This window comes from Cryptosporidium ryanae, assembly GCF_009792415.1.
Source record: "Cryptosporidium ryanae isolate 45019 chromosome Unknown contig_6, whole genome shotgun sequence".
In the NCBI taxonomy this organism is placed as follows: domain Eukaryota; phylum Apicomplexa; class Conoidasida; order Eucoccidiorida; family Cryptosporidiidae; genus Cryptosporidium; species Cryptosporidium ryanae.
The window spans coordinates 194,863-215,750 of record NW_027125539.1 but is presented as its reverse complement, the minus strand read 5'-3'; the positions used below and the strand labels follow the sequence as shown (position 1 = coordinate 215,750).

At 36.2% G+C, this 20,888-nt stretch overlaps 8 protein-coding genes across 8 annotated transcripts; 3 read left to right on the top strand and 5 right to left on the bottom strand.

Annotated features, from left to right (window-relative positions):
• Positions 1–47: 47 nt before the first annotated feature.
• Positions 48–3,629, bottom strand: FG386_002834 (uncharacterized protein; the record flags this gene model as incomplete). Its single annotated transcript, XM_067342519.1, has 1 exon — positions 48–3,629. One exon carries the CDS (start codon positions 3,627–3,629, stop codon positions 48–50), a length of 3,582 nt encoding a protein of 1,193 aa, XP_067197338.1.
• Positions 3,630–4,981: 1,352 nt separating this feature from the next.
• On the top strand, positions 4,982–6,070 carry FG386_002833 (uncharacterized protein; the record flags this gene model as incomplete). The annotated part of the gene is made up of 1 exon (XM_067342518.1): positions 4,982–6,070. The coding sequence occupies one exon, from the start codon at positions 4,982–4,984 to the stop codon at positions 6,068–6,070; it is 1,089 nt and encodes a 362-aa protein (XP_067197337.1).
• Positions 6,071–6,178: 108 nt separating this feature from the next.
• On the bottom strand, positions 6,179–6,886 carry FG386_002832 (UMP kinase; the record flags this gene model as incomplete). Its single annotated transcript, XM_067342517.1, has 1 exon — positions 6,179–6,886. The coding sequence occupies one exon, from the start codon at positions 6,884–6,886 to the stop codon at positions 6,179–6,181; it is 708 nt and encodes a 235-aa protein (XP_067197336.1).
• Positions 6,887–7,096: 210 nt separating this feature from the next.
• Positions 7,097–9,304, bottom strand: FG386_002831 (conserved eukaryotic nuclear protein; the record flags this gene model as incomplete). The annotated part of the gene is made up of 1 exon (XM_067342516.1): positions 7,097–9,304. One exon carries the CDS (start codon positions 9,302–9,304, stop codon positions 7,097–7,099), a length of 2,208 nt encoding a protein of 735 aa, XP_067197335.1.
• Positions 9,305–10,041: 737 nt separating this feature from the next.
• On the bottom strand, positions 10,042–11,883 carry FG386_002993 (uncharacterized protein; the record flags this gene model as incomplete). The annotated part of the gene is made up of 1 exon (XM_067342678.1): positions 10,042–11,883. One exon carries the CDS (start codon positions 11,881–11,883, stop codon positions 10,042–10,044), a length of 1,842 nt encoding a protein of 613 aa, XP_067197497.1.
• A 770-nt stretch (positions 11,884–12,653) lies between these two features.
• FG386_002992 (uncharacterized protein) lies at positions 12,654–15,368 on the top strand (the record flags this gene model as incomplete). The annotated part of the gene is made up of 1 exon (XM_067342677.1): positions 12,654–15,368. The coding sequence occupies one exon, from the start codon at positions 12,654–12,656 to the stop codon at positions 15,366–15,368; it is 2,715 nt and encodes a 904-aa protein (XP_067197496.1).
• Positions 15,369–15,426: 58 nt separating this feature from the next.
• Positions 15,427–17,221, bottom strand: FG386_002991 (uncharacterized protein; the record flags this gene model as incomplete). Its single annotated transcript, XM_067342676.1, has 2 exons — positions 15,427–15,432; positions 15,464–17,221. 2 exons carry the CDS (start codon positions 17,219–17,221, stop codon positions 15,427–15,429), a joined length of 1,764 nt encoding a protein of 587 aa, XP_067197495.1.
• A 1,663-nt stretch (positions 17,222–18,884) lies between these two features.
• Positions 18,885–20,874, top strand: FG386_002990 (uncharacterized protein; the record flags this gene model as incomplete). Its single annotated transcript, XM_067342675.1, has 2 exons — positions 18,885–19,840; positions 19,917–20,874. The coding sequence occupies 2 exons, from the start codon at positions 18,885–18,887 to the stop codon at positions 20,872–20,874; spliced, it is 1,914 nt and encodes a 637-aa protein (XP_067197494.1).
• Positions 20,875–20,888: the final 14 nt, after the last annotated feature.

Genomic DNA, 20,888 nt, shown 5'->3' with positions numbered 1-20,888 from the left:
GAATGATGATTGTTTTGCTATTAATGTATGTATACTTTAAATAGTCGCTATAATTGAATTTTCACTTTAGAATCGTTGTTGTTTGGTCTATTTGAAAACCTGTTAGAAACAGGTACGTTGCATGGAGAAAAGAAAGATGAGTTTCCGTTATTGCTGCTGCTATTGTTGTGAAGTGGGTTTGATGATTTGTTAATAATATCTTCAATCACGTTAATATTAATGTTGTGAGCACTATTTGCATTGTTGCCATTACCAGCACTAGTATTGCTATTACCATTATTACTGCTATCGTTGTTTTTATTAGCATTGGTATTTTTATCGGCATTTTCATTTATGACGTCATTCATATTGCCATTACTATTGGTGCTGTTGGCAGAAATACTACTATAGTATTTAAAATCTCCGGTGATAATTGGATCGTATTTATATAAATCAATTTTTTGAGGAAGGACAGTAGTTTGAATATTGGTAATAAAATAGTCAATTACCTCATGTGTAATACCTAAATAACTTCTCAACGCAACATTTGGTATGTTAGACGGAGGCAACAGCAAAGCAAAGTCTATAATGCCTTTAGGAAGCTGTACATTGTATGGTTTAGCTTCAAACAAACAATTTGCGTTACTCCTAACATTTAATATGTCCTCAACATCATCAACAATAAAACCACTTTTGCGATCATTAACATTGTTGTTAGAGTTACTGTAATCAATAATGCCATCAGAACATTGTAAATAATTCAAGGCCTGTGAATCAGTATCAATACCAGTAATTGTATTATTTTTAACAGGATAAGTTTCAGAACGAAATCTGATCATTTTAGAAACATCTGGCTTAGAACATAGATTTCTTCCAGTTCTGTACCACGTAAATTCATTAATATGCGTAATGTCAATGTTGTTATTGTTATACAATAAATATTCTATTTCGTCATCATTCATTCCGTCAATTATATCCATGTCAGAGTCAAAACCAGTATAACTGTGGCCGTTGTTATCCTTTTTGTTGGTTATACTGCCCTTAATCAATCTAAATTCTAGTGGCTTTTGCAGTAAAAATCCCTCAAAATCGTCGTTCTTGCCATCATACAAACTTTTTGATACTTGTTTATTCGTATTGTTGTTCTCGTTGCTAAAACTACCATTAAAAGAGTTATCCCCAATATCACTGTTTTTTTTAATAATATGACCACTTTTGTGAATATAATGTTTCGAGCAACAGTCAAAATTCTCTTCCTCTTTGCTGTAGTCCTCACTACAGCCGTGCTCCATATTGCATTCCACGCTGCTGGAAAACTCTGACCAGCATGTATTTGGGTATATAGATTCGAATTTAAAACACTCAAACATTGTCTTAAAGCTGTTCGGATACGATAGCAAAAGCTTATTGTTGTTGTTTAAAACTACCTTTTCTTTATTTTCTAAAAACGACTGAATATCCAATAAATTGTTTGGACTATTATTATTGTCGCTGCTGAGGTTATTGCTGTCACTCACAACATCTGTAGCGTGACTTATTGCATATGATTTTCCGTAGACCTTGTTTTTTATGTCACAATTAGTGTCATATCCAATATATTCCTTATTTAATTCAGAGAATTCGGGTGCTCCTAGTACGGAATGCCATGACTGTCTTTGCTTATCTCCGTATAACATATCCATTTCAATGTTCTTACCCTCCTTTTGCAGCTGATATATCCTGCTCAAGTAGTTCAGTGTACTTATCGAAGAACCACTTAGCCGCTCCAAATGGAACCACATTAACCACAGTTCTTTAGGCGTTTTCCCCGTCTCTTTGTATATTTCATATATACATGACTGTAGTGTGCTCCTGGCCTGTTGTATCCTTCCTGTATCAAGTAAAAACGAAATGAAACATGACATAAACTGCTTGTCTAAAAACAAGTGTCTATGGTACATTCCAATATAAAATGTTTTGTAGGCTCCATCTAGGTTGTTATATAGACGCCACTCATTCAAAGCCTGTGAATAGCATATCCACTTTATGTCGTTTATATTCGGTGATCTTTTAATGTAGTCCAAGAATATCTCCCTCCAGACCGTCTTGTCACAGGTGCACCTCAAAACAAAATTTAAATACACAATTACAACAACTGCTGATACATTGGGGTTGTACTGTTTGCTCAATAAACCATTTGAAGTTATGAATGAGTGGTAATTGTAATTGCCTTCCGCAGTATCGTTCTGGTCGTTTAGGCTGGATGCACTGTTGTTTACATTATCAGCAAAACCACAGTTGTCGTTAATTCTATCCTCATTGTTGTCCATCTTCACGTCCTCACTGCCATTGTTGGCGTCAATACACCCGCTCCCACTTTCATTGCTTACTTCCTCAACGTTGTTCTTCTCGTTTTTTTCATTATCGTTTTTATCATCGGTACTGTTCCCACCATTTAAATCGTCATTCGAATTTTCAATATACACCATAGAGATATATATTTGCATTACCTTGTCAAGCTTTTTTCTGACTTCATAAACCTCTGCCAATATAAGCTTTAGAACCTCGTCCTTCGGCAAAAAACGTTGAATAGCAGAATTCAATAACTCTGTTGCCATTTCTATTCCAGTTAGTTGTATCGGATGATAATTCCACACAAATATAAAATACTCGTACCAAATTTCAGGATTATATGAAAAATATAGCAAACAGTTTTTGTATGAATAAGAAACCCTATTAAAGTAACGGTTTTTGTCCAGGTTCAACGGATTCTTTTTTTCATACAAAATGTATCTCTTCCAAGGTACAAGGTTGTTTACCCATTCGCCACCGGTTTCTTTGTCCAGCGGCCTTGCAGGTATGCTTTCATTCAATTCATCAACCAGCAGCACTATGGTTTTATATATTAATTTCGACATATTTACAAGTTTTTCACCTGATTGCAACAAATTCTTAGTAACTATCTTACTTGCAGACTCTGCCATAGTAACCATGCCTCCTACAGTTAAATTCACGTTCGGCAAATCATTGTTTGAAATTGAATTCTCAAATAGCGAATACGCTATAAATGCAGTCTCTAAATTGTCAACGGGTGTGGTTAACCAGTTTATAAAAAACTGTCTCAGCGTAACTATCGTTGCTATCTTGTTTCCCAACTCCAAACACTCCTCAAAGCTTTCACTTATAGTAGGTATTGTGCTCGTTTCAAACGGATTCAGCAGCAATATACTCCCATTGTTGATGTTATCATTCCTGGAAATCAACGTATTGTACACTATTAGTCTTAATTTGTACATGGCTTTCCAAATGAACCCACTCCTCGGATCGGAACCAACGGTGTCCAGGGCCAACTGATATATTTCGCATTTCTCTTTCAAACTTTTAACGTTGTTGTCTATAAACGGGATAAACAACCTCCATATCATTATACATGGGCACTGATTTATGCTTCTCTGAAATATGTTGAGCAAGTTGCGTTCATCGATGCTCTTCTGGTTCTGCAGATATTCTATGTATCTCTTCCACACTATGGGACTTGTTGGAAAAAATTCCAACGCCCTCTCAAACACTTCGCTCTCTGACTTAACTGTAAATATATTCTCCCATAGCGAATAGTCGTATGGATTCTTCTCCACTATTGAATTTATCAACAACGCTATTCCCTTCCTCATCTTACAGCGAACGCCTTTAAACCTCTATCTGCACTCGTTTAATTGCTAAATAATCGAGTTTTTTTCGTTTATCTCATTTCCATTCTACAGAGACAGTCTGGACTTTTTCCCGCGTGTCAGTTCTCTGATTTCAAGCCAGCACTTGGAATGTGGCATGTGACACACAATGACAACTTTGTGTTTAGCTAAGTCTTCCTCAAGGTAAACTCACTTTTTGTTCGATTAGATATCTCTTTTGTTGCCGTGTCATCCTAACTTGTCTATTCCTCTTTTTTTGCCAGTCATCCTCCCCGCTGACCTGCGTCGCATTATTCCGTGTTTTTGATTTGAACCAAAAATTCCCAAACAGGGATCAAGACTCAGCAGGTATCTATTAGGCTAGATTAGTCTATGTTTGAAGGTTGAAGTTTTTCGCTTCCCTCCTTAGTCACAACAAAAATGAAATTTCACTCACAAGCATTTTAATTGCGTCTTTGCCGTAAGATAATGTTACCGTCCACATATAAATTAATTTCGCATGTACATTGACCGTTCATACTGACTAAATTTAAACTGCATGCATTCAAATATGCATGCAGTTTGGGAATTCCTGGGAAAAAATGGGGAGAAATAAGTAAAAAGCGTGTGGTATGAAATTAAAAGCGGAAATCAAAGGTCTTTTTGAAACAGTAGCGAGATTTGGGTACAACACATAAGTTAAATTTGTATAAAAAAGCGACCCACTTAAAGTAAGTGTGGTTCTTCAAAAATAAAATGGTCTAACTCAAAAGCCAAGCTGATTCACAAGGGCATAGACTTGTTTACACATATAAATAAAGAGCCGAATTAGGACACAGAAACGAGTAAAAGAAAAATTTAACTGCATTAGGTATCTAATCTACAATCAAAACAATGAGAGATAAAAAAGTCCAAGGCGAGTAGTATGTTACTTGAAGCGGTGTGGCAATTTGCTGTTACTTGAGGCACACCCGAGCTGACCATTATAAGCAAATTTTGACAAGTTTTACTAAACTATATTAAAACAGTCTAGAGAGGCAGTTATACACAAACATATGTACTTTAAAATAAGAGAAGGGTCACTGTGCAGACATAAATACGCATCATATTTTTGAATGTGGCAAATCACGCCTCTTCACTGCATTTGCGGACGTTTGTTCCAAAAGCAACACCGCCGAACAAACAAGCAGACAGGGATTCACATTTGACTTCTAAACAACGTTTACGTCTGCCATAAACACTCAAAATACCTTTAATCTTAAAATAAAGGGCCCCGCCCTCAAGCTAATAGTCAAAGGGCGTGCTGTGGGGAGGAATCAGAGAGCGAAAATAGAAATAAAAGTAAAGGGAGGAAAATGAGAGTGAAGGGAAAAAAGAAAAATACAGATTTAGCTGTTAGAGGAAACTACAAGAGCGATTCTTATGACTCCATAAACGACAGTTTATTTTGTAAAAATGTGCTTGGTGTTATATCAGAAGAAGAAACAGATGACTATTATGTTTTGGCGGGTGACTCTGATAAATTTAATATATATGATATAGATTATATATTAAGAATGCCGTATTACGAGAAAAAGTATGTCAATTTTGGAGAGCCTGAACGGCACAAGATAGTACACTGGTTCAGCTTACATAGCAGTAGACTCGGATTTCAGTCTTGTACATTTCACCTTTCATGCAGGATATTTGACATGTTTTTGATAGAGACTAGTAAAACACTGACTCAATGTGAATTCGGAGTATGTGCAGCTGCATCATTTTTGCTTGCGTCAAACATAATAGAAACGAATTCAGATATGATAGTGCCAACAATAAAGCAGTTTTGCGACGCTGCTAAATGGTTAAACAGGGTTAAGGTTGTTGAAAAGCAAATTGAAATACTTGCAACAGTAAATAAAGGATTTTGGGTATCTAATACACCACTGAGGATGCTAATGTTGTATTTTTCAAGGATAAAAAATCATCCACTTCTTTTTGGAGCATTTAGGTCTTTGATAGGAAAAGAGTGGATGTCTGTAATACTAGACTCCTGCATCGTTGTTTGTGATTTGATACTTTACACGGCACTGCCTACAACCGAAAAAGGACAGAGAATGCTTAAATTGCTCCCTCCATTTATAATGTGGATTGTATTGGAAAGCTTCATCAAAAATGCAAATAAGACAGACGTTAAAGTACTAAAAAACATATTTTTCTGTGATATTTTCCCCATAAGTGGCTTGATTAACAATGAAGATGAAGAAATGATGTACAACTCGGCTAAAAGCATCGTTTTAAACTACGAGAAGTATTTAAGTGAAAATAACTGTTACAGTGAAAAAAAGGTAAACTCCAGTTTCTGCTCAAATTGCGAGTGGAAGTACCCCCGTAAAAACGTCTCAAAATTGCTCTTGCATAGACATGTGGAATACAAACCACCACACTTTAATGAACAACAACTTTAAGAGAGTTCAAGAATATAAATACTTGAAAATTGTCGTTATATAAGGTTTTTTCTTTTTCACTTATTCTTATTTTTTCCCTGTGACGATAAGAGAAATTATTAAATACAGTCATATTTTGATTTCACCTAATACTTTTTTTATTTCCCCCCATACTGTTTCAATGGATGAAGAAGCATCCACTGAAAAGCACTTATTCACATTCTTAAAATAATCAATTATGGGAGTGGTCTCCTCGTGGTAAACTCTAAGTCTCTTTACAATAGTTTCCTTGTTATCGTCTACACGTCCACTTGTCTCACCACGATGTAATAATCTTTCAACTGCAATTTCATCGTCACAATTTAAAAACAGGCATCCTATTACATTAATCTCGCTTTCAGGCATGATTCTAAGCCATCCGTCCAAGTTATTTCTGCTTCTTGGAAATCCGTCAATCAAAAATTTACCTCTATTCCAGCCGTGAAGTTGCATCTTCTTCTTAAGCAAACCTACTGTTATTTCAACTGGCACTATAAGGCCTTCTCTAATATAACTGTCAATAAGCTTACTAGTCTCATCCTTATTTTCCAAAGCTTCTCTAAGACAGTCCCCCGCACTAAGATGAATAAAGGAATATTCTTCTACTATTCTCGCACATTGAGTTCCTTTTCCGCTCCCCGGAGGCCCCAAACAGAATATAACCAGTGGTCTCTCATCCATATTGTCGTGATTGCTTTCAATACCACACCTACTACTTTCAATATTACTATCAACAATGTCGCTATTACTACAATTGTTTATACTGATATTTATGTTTATTTTTCTATTAAATCTCATACTTCATTTTTCTCCTACACACACATGAAAACTGCCTCTAAAGTTTAATATTAGTAAATTGCCGTAGGCGGGAAACAAAAACATTATAATGTTTTTGTTTCCCGCCGATTTGAGTTATACAGGTGGTGACACGGATAGGGTGAACGTGCATGTTTAAAATACCAAGGAGAGAAAACAGATAGTGTAGGAAGTGTTAAAAGAGAAAAATAATTAAATAAAAGATGTTGATCTTTTAATGTTATCTTTGAGTCCATTTGATTCTCCGGAATAATTGTTTTCATATTCTCTAACTCCTCTTTGCATGCCTTTGAGTTTTTTGATCGCCTTTTTGTATTTAAGTCTGTTGTGAACTCTTGCATTGCCTTCAATTTTCTTCCTTTTTCTAGTAAGGCCTTTGTTCTTAATCATTTCCTTGGTAGATGCTCTTCTTGAGCCAGAGTTAACCAAATCATCAATATTTGGCATATTTTTACTGTTGAATTCGTTTCTTCTAGAAATCTTTTCAAGCTTCCTTTCTTGTTTAAATTTCATTACATCATTTAAATATTGATCATTTTGGTAATCTTCATCCGAATTAAATTCATCTTGATGTTCAAAATCTACACTTTCATTTAAGTCTCCAAAATCTTCATGCTTATATTTATTTCTAATATTTAATTCAGCCTTGTTTTTCATTCTCTTCGCAAGTTTTTCTGTAATACTCTTGTCAGACCCTTGTTGAATTTCCTTGCTTTTAGTTATTTCTTTGTTTAATTTTGATGCGTTGTTTAGATATCTGGAAAGAGAATTCTTTTTTGAATCTGTGGCCAAATCTACAGCCTTTTCTGCAAATTGAGCCAAATCCTCTAAACTATTAACTCCACTCTCAATTTTACCCAATAATCTTTTATAAAGTTTTTCATCTCTTTTATCCTTCTTTGTTCTTTGAAGTCTTGTCATATTTCCCTCTTCAAACTCTATTTTTTCTCGTATTTTTCTTTGTAATCTTTCTAATTGTGGCAAATTTTCATTTATATCCTCATCGATGCCAACCATTTCAGGAGCATCACTTACACTTGATCTCATTTGACGAATTATATCAGTTTTTAGTAGTCTTTGTCTCTCCCTTTCAAGTTCCTTCATCATCTTTTCTGCCTTAGATATCTTCTTGTCACTAAACTCGGTGGGAATATTTTTTGGGGCTACATACTCATTATTGTCTATATTCATGCCATTTTCACTTGAATTAGATTCGTAATTCGTAGATTCATCATGCACATAATACTCATCATTGTAACAAGAACTGGTCTTGGCCTTACTTTCTCTTGCTTCATCATCCAAATCTATACCGGAATCCTTGTTAGATTCATAATTGATACCATTATCATAATCATCAATTTCATCTTCATCTAGAGCAAATCTGTCTAATCTGGGAGCGGATTCCAAAAACTTATCAACCTTCAATGACTTTTCTGCCAATTTTACCATGCGATCAATTTGAGGCTGCAGCTTAACATCCAATGACTTCAATTTCTCCATCATTGTTCTTAATGTAACTAATCTTATAAGTATCGGATGATTTTTTATATCAACACCAGGAGATACTTTAAGCATCAAATAATAGCAAAGATATCCTATATACATTATTAATAAAGTATTTTTCGAATCCAAGTAATCAAGTCCTTTTTCCGTAACTAACGAGTTCCCTTCTCCTGTTTTCACAAAATCTAATAAAACTTGAACTCTTTCCTTCACCTCCTTCACCTTGTCCTTCATACTTTCTATCACTGTACCCAATTCCAGCTTTAGATTTACCAATTCGTCTTCTTTTAACTCCACAGATCTATCACTTAACGTTTTGGACTTGGTCAAGTCTTCTCCTGATGTTTTTTTACATAAGTAATTGAAACCCTCAAGTAATTCGTTAGCATCCTCCATAGATAAGTTAAAAGAATCTCCAAAACTTTCGTCTTTATTCATATCAAAATCAATTTCATTGTAGTCATCCCTCTTCTTATCTGCATCTATTTCATCCATAATATCACCTACACCAAAATCACTATCATCCAATCGTTTTTTTATACTTTCCTGAATCTCTTGAGCCTCCTTATCCTGCATCTCAATATCTGACCAATTCTCCTCACTTTCAGAGCCTGAAGAACCACCATCATAAAAGTCTTTCTTCTTTTTTCCCCAATTCGATGACCTTGATTCTGTCTTTGACTCAACCTCAGAACAATATTCTGACTCAGAGTACGATTCAGAACCATGCCCTGTTTCTGAACCAGATTCTGAATTCTCATAATTTTCATCAGAGAAACCATCGTCCTCTATTCCCATTACTTCTACCTCCCCTTTTCCAAATTCAACATCGTCTTTATCATCGCTCATAGATACCCAAGTTCTACCATCTTTCCTTCCCTTGGATCTTCCTTTCATTTCACTTTATTATCTTTCCTTTCCTTCTATCTTTTATTTTTGACTACTCGCGTAATTTTTACTGATAACCTCGTGTAAAATGTCAAAGACTACCATTATCGATTTTATATCCTTGAGCGCTGGCGCCTGTGTTTTTTTAGTAAAGTTTAACTTTGAAGAAATTTTATATCAAAAATTATGATAGATCTGTCATTATTGACATTAACTTGTTGTTTTATGTTGAATATTGATTTATTTACACGTTTATTTTGATTTTTATCTGTTAATTTTCTACAAGCAATTTTATGTACTTTTGAATTTTCTTAGAATATGAGACCACAATACATTTGTTAGTTATGTTAGTGTGATATTGAAGACTCCAACATAGTTCACCATTCACTGTTGCAATATTATGAGCAAACATATTCAATCCAGCCTGTAGAGTTTAATGTTATTTGTTTTTTTATATGGACTATACATGCTTAACTTACGTTATGTTGTGAAACACAGCTATATGACGACTCAACTTCCATTATAACCTCTTTCTTAGATGGGGATATTTCATTAATCTTTCTTACAAGTTCTTTAAGTGGGTTTGAATCCCAGACTCCACCATTGCTAACCAAAAATGAGGATGGTCTGACTGTGGGATCTGCTAACTTCATTAATAAATGGTTTTTATTTGACCTTCCAGGAGAGTTTGCAAGATCATGAATGAAACCTAAATTATTTAATAGATTCATTTAATAATTTTTTGTCTATGTTTGTGAAAACTTACCACTTATTACATGCCACTCAAAAGTGACAGCAGATGGATCTTTTGAGTCTACAATTGAATGTATTTTCTTTGACGTATTTATCGCTAACTCCCATATTTTATTAACGTCATTCATACAACTTCTCTCAACTCTCATGTCCAAACCCATCAATACAGCGTACGATCCAAGTCCAACAGTTTTTGTTTCCTTCAACTTCTTATTATTTGAGTTGATTACCTTAGATACTGCCTTTTTTAACCACGATGGACTTAGTTTGTCAGTGCTTGATGGTGATGATCTTATTCTTTGTATCTGGGTTAATTTGGTAAAATTATTAAAAAATTCCTTTGAATTTTGACTTCTATTCTCCTTATCTTTAAATGTGTCACTATACTCAATGTTTTCTAGAGAGGAAGACTTTTCGTCAATTACATTCGGTGAAGGTGTGAATGGTAGTATTTCATTAGGTGAATCCATTTTAAATGCTAAATCCTCATTTTTTTCTGTTACTGTTGATGTTGTTGCGGTATCACAAACACTATTAGTTTGCATTACTTCAAGAATATTTATTAAGTCGTTTTCAACAACTTTACTTGTTTCCGGAGCAATAGTTGGATTATCTTTAGAAACCCATCTTCTACAATTAATAGCTACCATTGTTCTAATAGGTATAACTGGATTAAAATCGTTTCCGTGAATGTAACATTCATTTGGCGTATTCATGCAAAATTTCGAACAATTATTAATATAATTCAATTTTAGGTAATCGTCTTTTTTTACTTGTTCACTTTTTTTATTTAAATCAAATATGCTATAAATATTATTTCCATTAATACTGCTATTGTTATCACTATTACTAGTTATTATTTCTTTTAATTCTGTTATTTCACCCGAGTCATTTTTCATTCTTTTTCCTCTCAATTCGTATATTAGATCCATTAATGCTATGGCAGACACTGCTTCAATTGCTCCATTCAGTTGTGTCTTTCTCTCCTTACATTTTTCTATTAATTTTTTAACAACTTCACTTTTTATTTTTATTGGATATATGCTAGTTCTAGGTGATCTTTTAAAATCTGCATATAAATCCCTTGATACTTCAATACTCAATGGATTTTCAAACGGTCCAACTAACTTTCTATATAAACAAACACCATGAGTGGCAGTTGTTCTCCAAGAATAAAACGGTTCAAGTATTTTTACTTTAAGTGAAGAAGGGAAATATTTACAAAAGCTTCTAGGCAATGTAGTTTGGCGTATTTTAGGTATACTTACTCCTTGATATTCGTTTGAAAGCAAACATAAACCGAGCAATTCTGTCCAAAAATGTTGGCGACTTAATCCATCCATTATAGCATGATGAAAACTACCAAAAAAACATGTTCTATAAGTTCCTTCATTTTTTCCTAATTTCATAATGTTTATTCTCCATAAAGGAGATTTTTCGTTGTCAAAAAAGTCATTTTGTTCCTTTAGCAATATTTCCTCCCAAATGGGATCCTCAAATTCTGCATTGGATTCAACTGAATCCGTGTATATAAAACCTTTTTTCATCTTGAAGTCTTCCCTGACTACCACCTCCACGTTATTGCAAAGATCAACAAAATAACGTTTTATTTTTTCTTTTTTATCATTACCTGAAATTTCAGATACAATTCTTACTCTCAGAGATTGATGTCTTTGAGCCATTGTTTGAGCAGCTTCTTTTACAACCTCAAGTCTTATTGGAAAAGATGACCTTACTATTATTGGATTTAATATTATCAAATTTCCCAATTCGTTAAAGGCCTCCCAAAATGTCTCCACTACATCCAGTGGCCTTATTACTGTCGTGTCCTCCATATTTGCGTTTTACCTTTGTTTTATTAACTCCACTAGTCAATCAATTAATATTTTTATAACCCTTCGTTACTTAAATTAAACCTTTATATATATATCACCTGCTTTAATTAATATATCCTTAGTGCTTTAAATCTAATTATTTTTTTTATATTACCTTTTCTTGAAACTATTTAATCAATTTCATATATTTCACTCAAACTAAAGAGAGAGTCAAATACAAAGACTAAAAATCCATTTAATACATATTAATATCCACATTTAATTACATCAACATATATATCTTGTACGCATATATTTATTTTTGAGCGTCGTTATTTTTGTTTTATTTGGTATATTCTATTTTATGCATTATATTATTTTAAATAACTAAACGAGAAAGAGTGATTTTGGCACATGCGTTTATTATGTAAATATAATGCATGCATGCAAAAAAAACAGTCCACTTAAATTATTTGAATGTTTTTTTAATATAAGATATTGTAAAGAATGACATTGTTTAAAAAAATTGTGTATATAACAAATAATAGGACCATTTGAATAGTCATGTTTAAAATAATAAGCTAGAATGATATTTTGAATAAATCCGTATTATCTATATTTCTCACTATCAATTTATTTTTATTCTTACGTTTTAATTTATTACATGTGCTTGAAAAAAATTCAAGTTATTTTAGTACCGGTGTAACAAATTGCGCCACATAAAACATTTTTCATCACACAAAATAAATAATGATAAGGAGTGAATGTATTTATTCTAATAACTTTAAGATATGAAGGATGTAACATCAGTAATAAAGTTAGGGTCACGCTTTTTTAGTATATGCGAGTCAAAATCATTTAACAAATCAGAGTTTTCTCAATTTTGGTTAGTGAATACAATACTAAATTCTCTATATTCAATAAATAATAACAAAAATCCAAATTTAAGAATAAATGAATATTTTAAGGGAAGTGTATTTGAAGAAATAAGGACTCAGCTCGACATTATAGTGAATAATATAGAGCTGGTTAAATTAAATGAAAGAGATAACACTATAAAATCATTGATATGGAATGAATTAGGTAACTGTGTAACTGTATATATAATAGAATTGATAGAAAAATGGAACACAAAAGTATGTGAATTGCAAAATAATCATCTGAATAATTGTGAGGTAACTTTTGATGCACTAGTGCCTGATTTTATTGAATTTCAAAACAAGAAGAGTACAACAACAGTAACTAATAACGTAGTTGGAAAAGACAATTTGTGGGACGATGATAAATTTTGGGAAATAGATTCCTCTTATCCTTTTAGAGAGTTTAAATTTGGAATAAAAGAGAGCACAGGTGAAAACTCTGATGAAAGTGATTCAGTATATTCAAATCATATAACAATAATATGTTTGAGTAATATTATGAGACCGTATTTGTACATTTGGAAAAATATTCGTTTATTTTTAAATAAATTAGTAAGGATAATATTTTTATCAGGCGAAATAAATTCAACAAATGTCGATCATTATAAGTCAGAATTAAACATATATATTCTTGATTTGTTGTTTAGGAATTTAGAAAAGTCTTTATTGCTACTGGATGAGAACATGATAAGTATATGGATATCATTATTAAGGAGATGTGTTGATTTATTTGCTAATATAATACCGAAAAATACCCCTATGACGATATTATCATTATTTCACAGGGACTATAATTTGAATTTAGTTAACATTTTAAATGAATATCATGAATTTGTAAGAATATTGTATGACCTATCGAGTAGTTTAAACAGCAGAGTTGATTTTAATGACAATATAATGCTTAAAATGAAAAGCATTGGGGAGCTGCTTGGAGTGAATGACAACAAAAGCGAAATTGCAGCTTCAGACATTTATATTTCGAATATAAAATATGTGAATTACAATACAGACAAGCCAATAGACATAATAATGGATGTTGATATTAAAAAGAAGATGGAAATATATCATCCATTCTTGACTTTATATACACTGAAAAAAAAAAATAACAAGTTTTTGAGATATACATATAATAATATGTTTGGAGATGCAATAAAGTACAAAAAGAATGAATTAAAAAAATACTACAAGATGTTATTTATAAAAAACACAGGCAAAACAGAGATAAATAACGACAACGAATATAGATTGAAACTAGTTAATGATATGAATAGAATAAGGATAATTGACATATTAAGGTGTTTAAAAGACTTCGTAATATTGGAGGATTCATACACCGAACATCTATTTAGGGCCCTATACATAGATTCAAAAAAAATGCAGCCTAATATAGATGTTGATCCAACAGAAGTAAACTTATCTATCAAATTATTGGGGAAAAAGGACATAATATCATCAAATTCTAAGAATAACAGTGATTCAAAAACCGAATATGACTATAGTAAAATAAGGAAAATAATGTCTATACTATTACTAGAATTCGATGTAGGCAACTTAAAAGAGCACGTTAAGGAGCAATTACCCACATATCATTCACTAAAAATAAAGTTAAATATACCAAGCGAAAATGTGATAAGTAACTACAATAATTTTAATCACAATCATAATGGCGATAACAAGGGTGGTGGTGACTGCAATGATTTCAATTCCAATATCAGGTCAAATGCAGTTAATTTAAATACGCACGGTTTGCCTAACTATATAATATCAGAGTTTTTGAGCGATAAAGTTATGGAAAAGTATTCTAGCGTATTTACATTTTTATTAGAAGTAAAAAGAAGTACAATATTTTTGAACCAGGTATTTCAGACATTGCTGAGCGTGAAAAGAGACAGGAATAGATTGTTTCTTTGTAAGCAGAGGTTTAGGAATAATGGACATCACCATATAAATAGTAACAACTTTTGTGACAATAGTTGCACTGTAATACTAAATTGGATAGATAATATATATACGAGATGCTATAAAATTAGATATTCAATACAATTAATAATAGATATATACACCTGTTGCATCTCTATGTATATGCCAATCATATGGGAGGAACTAGAAACCAGTCTAAATGAAAAAAACTCGTTGAATAGCATGGTGAAAAGTCACAGGGAATTTATAAGTAAATTTCATAGGCTGACGCTCTCACCTAATAGAACCAAAGATAATAAGACTGACAACATTGCATTAGACGAGGAGTTTCAGGTGATATCAGCAAATATTGTATTCATATTAAAATTGGGGAGGAGCATAAATATAATAGTGTATAAATTCGATCAGCTAATACGGTTTCTAATAAACGCCAACAATACAATGAAGGAGAAAAGATATATACCATGTGGATTAGTGAAAAGGAAAATAGAAGATATATATAAAAGAATAACCATGTCGTTGGATTTGTTATTTTCAAATTACAGTGAATATAAACGACAGTTCATTGATTCAATAGACAAATACTATAGTGACAATAAAAAAATTTCCAACTTTAATGACAACTTAAGTTTCATTTCACTGCAGTTAAGAAGCAGCATCTATTAGAACTTATATATCGCGACTAGACCACCAAAATATGAAATGGCTATAAATGGTTGATTTATCAGTTCTGGATAAATAAGGGGATCAACGGACTTCACATAGTGAACTTCAAGAAAGTCCGTCATGTTTTTTGCATTGCATTCGTCGTTACTGTGATTTAAGTAGACATTTATTGTGCCGGATTTCATTTTATTTAATCTGTGATTGTAGTCGCAAGTAACAAGCTCTTCCATACTACTAAATAAATCCGAATTATTATTCGATTTTTTTTTGCAGCCATCGTCACAATTGGTATTATCTTCGCTACCTAAATCTGAGGAGACAAATGTTTTAATTAACAAGGTGTCTTGAAATGACTTCGACCCAAATTCAAAACAAGGACCTATAACTGTAGATCCATCGTTAAAGCCAAAAATAGCGTAATGAAGCAATGAGTCACAGGTCCACGATCTTGAACCGAGCACTGGGTATTTAAAATTATCATATATTGAATATTTTCTTTTCTTAATAAACGCTTCGATAGAAAACTGCGTGTAATCTCCGTTTTCAATGGAAAGCATGATTGCGCCAATCCCATGTGATATAAGCAGATTGTTGGTGAGTCTGCACCAGTTAACAGATGTTATTGGTCTGTTTGAGAGTTCAAATTCCCTGATAATATGGTTATTGCATTTTCTAAAGTCTACAATGTATATTGTTCCGTTGCTGCTGCACACTGAAATTAGATATGACGAATTAATGGGACACCAACAAGAGCAAAGAAGAGGAATACTTTTAGATACTACAATAACCTGTTGTGATGCTTCAATATTTAACATAGACGCTGTTGAATTGACGTCAGACTCAGATTTATCGCTATTCCTCTTACTGCTTTCAAAAGTCCATATCAATAATACCCCTTCAGCAGTCGTTGCACATATTTTTAAATCACTATCAATTGATTGAATGCATACTGATCCAGAAATTACCGTGAAAACGTCGGAGTACTTCCATATAACTAGACTTTCTGCGTCAACGCTTACAGAACTATCTGATTCGCAAGAGGGAATAGATAACAGATACGAATTCCCGTCTCCGAGCACACAAAAGAGTATCCCAACAATGCCTTTATCGTTGTTACTTGTTGGAATCCACTCCATATATCTGCAAATGAGTCCATTGTGTTGGATCTCATATTTGAGACTGGGAGACAAACTCATTGACGATAGCTCGCCGTTGAGGCCATCAACCTCCTTGTCGTCGCAATCAACGTATGGTATTTCCCATATCTGTATAGTACCCTTTTCGTCATAACGTTTGTTTATCTGCGTAAGAGGACTATTTTGGGGATGGATTCCCATGGAAAGATACAGAGCTTTCAAACTGGCATTCAACCTTCTGAATTCTTCGCCGTTTAAATCGTTCAGTAATATGGGTGGACTAAATGCCATTTTCCACACATGACCCTTAACGAACATCAAATATGGGATGTTCGTGGATTTAGTGTGAACTCCTTTGTTTAAATGGACCACTACTTCCCCACAATTCAACTCGCAACTGTATTCGTTTAGGTTGACCTTTACAAAGTCCTTCGCTGTATCTTCACAGTTTGTTTTTGGCAATTTAAGATAGTCCTTTCCGCCTAATTTGCTTTCTAAACGCAAATACCATTCCCTAAACATGCTGCTGAACCTAAAGTCCGAGCTAACCTTGCTCACATTATAGTTCCCGTTCATTATTTTCTCCCTGCTCATTGGAAAAAAGCTAAAGTCTTCGGTTTCACACAATGCCGATACAAAATCATTTAGTCTCGGCTTGTTTTGATTTTTTTTCGGTCTCCCCCTTCTTCCGAGACAGACATTCTTATTTTTGCTCATAATTACGGCGTAACGCCTGTCTACGTCCACTTTTTCTCCCTAATAGCTATCTCCGCTATCACCGTTTCCGAAAAACGTCTACAGTTCTGTCTATGTAACTAGTAAAAAAGAATTGCGCTCACTTCCATCCAATGCTTTATTGTTATCTTGATACCATTTTTTGCATCATACTCGCCTCCTTCCCTCCTAACTGAGCCAAGCTGCACAACAAACCTCGATATAAACCACCTCGAACAAGCAAACGACAAAATACGCGCTATGTACTTACGTCTGCGTGTGAACTCTGCCGTGACAATCTCTTGTTCGTCTCTCTATTCTCTATCCATAAGTCGGGTTTTGTGCTGCTTCCCCATCATACACGAGCTTGAGAAAAAAACGTCCTAGTAACCGCTGCCGTTGCCTTCAACTGTCCTCCCGCACGCCGTGCTGTCAGCAGTTTAAAACACAAGCTGCGCAATAGTAGGTATACCTGGCTGTTCCTTCCGGTTTCCACTTCACTTGGCGCTGACTCGCTCAAATTATTGACCCTTCCACTAAACAAAATAACTGCTGTTACTGCACTGCCCTCCGTCGGGCACTAATGGTCTAGTGGTATGATGAAACGTTGCCATCGTTTCGACCGGGGTTCGATTCCCCGTTAGTGCATATTTCGCCTGATGGCGGTCCGGGTCCGCTGGGCGCGCCTTTTTCTGGGGTCGCCACCCGCTTCCGGACGGAGCTCCACCTCGTCGGGGAGGACCGACCTCCGGTTCCCGTCTGCAAGCAGCGTCGCGTTCCAGTCAATTTACACATGATGCCGACCCTGCATGTACAGAACCCATCACTGACATGTTGGTGCCCATAGACGCTTTAAGGCGAAGTCAAGTGCAGGTGCCGAGAGCGTCGCTTTGCCAGTCCCACGCCTGTTTCCTGCTGCAGAGCGGACCAGACAATGACGAACAGGTTCATATAGAGACGACACATCAGAGCTGAAGAAGTGACGCCATATAAACGTCAGGAGGGAAGGCGTGCGAAGGGCGAATTTTCCGAGAGCCGTTCATGCTCGCCAGGTGAGGTGCTGTGTTTAAAGCGCAGTCCGTGTAGCTGTGGGAAGGGAATAGAGAGATGTAATAAGGAGACAAACGACAACACGGGCTTGCGAGATCTGGAGCAAGCGGTACCGGTAGTTTGGTTTTGACAGTAGCCATTAATGCTGCCGAGGGCTCTATATACCACGACGCTCTAAAAAACAAGTGTGATAAGGCGACTGACATCGCTCCTCCCTCAGTTTGTGTCCGTCATTGAGCCAACATGCCATGATATAGCTTATGCGTAAGTATATCTGCATCTCACATATGCGCTGTGCAATACTAATTTTATATATAATATATACGCTTGCCAAAAATTATTTACGGGCTATATGTATAGCCCCTTTATATTTTACGCTCCAAATATACGCTGGGAATATATACAGTAATAATACAATAAAGCGTTGTATAAATTGCTGGTGTAAATATATGATTTGCAGTGTTCGGCTGAGGATCATTAACTTAAAAGGTCAGGACACGAAGCAATATGTAAATTAACTGACTTTCCTTGCTGTTCGTTCTCCTTTTTAGGTTCCCAGTGCACAAGCTCAGTCGCCTATGCGAGAATTGTCACTGAACGAGACGTAACCTAGAGAATGAGCGACTACTTGAGCAGAAAAAGAAGAATCAGCCGCGGCGAGAAGGGAAAGCAGGCTGCACCCCAAGAAAGAGGAGTGCCACCAAAAAGGGGAGCGGACGGCGAAACGCCGCTTTACTTCGCATCCTCCTCTCTCTCCTCCTTGGACTCGCGATACAAAGGCGAAGGCGACCTGCGCTACAGGAGCAGAGGCAACGGCCTCAGAGACGGCGACGACGAATATAGGAGCAGACTCGACTTTCCGCAAAGACGAGACCTAGACCCAGGATCTCGACCCAGACCCAGATCCAGAGCGAGATCCCATTCAAGCTGCGTTTCAGATTCGAGATCCGCATCCATCTGCAACGCCGGTCTGCACAGGTCAAGGCACGGATCCAGGTATGCGGGATCGATTTCCGGATCGAGATCAACTTCGAGGTCGAGCTCCGAGTTCGAATCAAGATTTAGATCGCGATCTGGGTCTGGGTCAAGATCAAGATCAAGATCAAGACCTAGATCAGGATCTAGGTCTGATTCCCGTTGCGCTGTGGACTACAGAGACCCTCGCAAACGAGGAGGCCCTTGTGGGAGGGAGGACAGACCGAGTCGAGACAGGAGGGACCCGCACTGCAGAAGAAAGAAAAGGAATTCGCACTGCGAGAGGGGGCGAGGGGAAGACGGACACGACTACGCGAGCGACAGCGTGCATTTGGACAGAGGGAGGAGCAGATATAGGAGATCCGTCTCCGACCCGGACTCGGTTCACGCATTTGAATGCAGGGGACCGGAGCACGACCACAGAAGAGGTGCTGCGGACAGAAGGTGCAGGAATGGCGACTTTCGCCGCAGCTATGGCAGAGGCAGCCTCAGGCCGCACAGCGGTGTATTCTGGAGGACGTACAGTCCGGAGTCGTTTAGACGCGAGAGGGAAAGGTCGAGGGAAAGGGAGAAGAGGAGAAGAAGACTGCAAACAGAGTAAGTTTGACGCGCAGTCCTTGCGTGGGTGTGTTATGCAATAAACCAAACGAAACTAACTCGTTGACGTATTTAGATGCATTAAGAAGGCAGGAGGGTTCGAGAAGCTCGCTCAAAGCGAGGGGAAAGAGCCAACGCCCGTGTTTTACGACGGGTTTCAGTGGGTGGCAAAAACGGGAAGCACGGCTGCAATGGACCCGGCGACGATGAACAACACGAGAAGATTCAGAAGACTGTATTTTGGCAACATTCCGTTGAACTCAGGTATGACGGAGGCCAACTTCCAGCAGGTGATATGGGATGAGATGAAGAAAAGAGGACTTTGCATCAACCCTGACGAGAATCCGGTGCTGTGTGTTTGGTTCTCGCAAAAGAAGAAGAGTTATGGCTTTGTGGAATTCAAAACTGTGGATGAGACGGAAAGGGCCCTCAAACTGGACGGCTTCGCGTGTTTGGGTGCAACCATCAAGGTGTCGAGACCAAACGACTATTCTCAGGCAATCTTGTCCAAAATCCCTCAAGAGGCAACGGGGACTCCGGCGTCTCAGCCGGCAGACTGCAGCAACATCGAGGAGCTCGACCTGAGCGAAATAACGGAGGACAATGCATTTCGGATTGGGAGAATTGTCGGGAAGGCTATACTAAGCTTGAACAAGGACAAAATGAACCCGCCCAACACTGAGGACAGCAGAGTAATGAGAATAACCGGCCTGCTCGACGAACAGGAAATCATTGCGAATAACGAAAGCGAGTACGCTCACACGAAGAACAATATATGCAAGGGGACCGGAGAACTCGAGTCCATAGTTTCCAGCTTCATTGTGAGGCCCGAGGACATAGTCAAGCTTGACTCTCATCTGGACAGATGCAACATTAAGCTGAATATATACGATGTTCTTGTCGAGTTTAATTCAGAACAAAGTCTTCAAAGGGGCCTTTCCAATTTATCCATCAACAAATACAACAACGTCAGGCCAAAAACCGAGTACTTCGACAACCAATTTTACAACAAGTATCTTAAGAACAAGAACTAGCCGGCTGCTCTGCA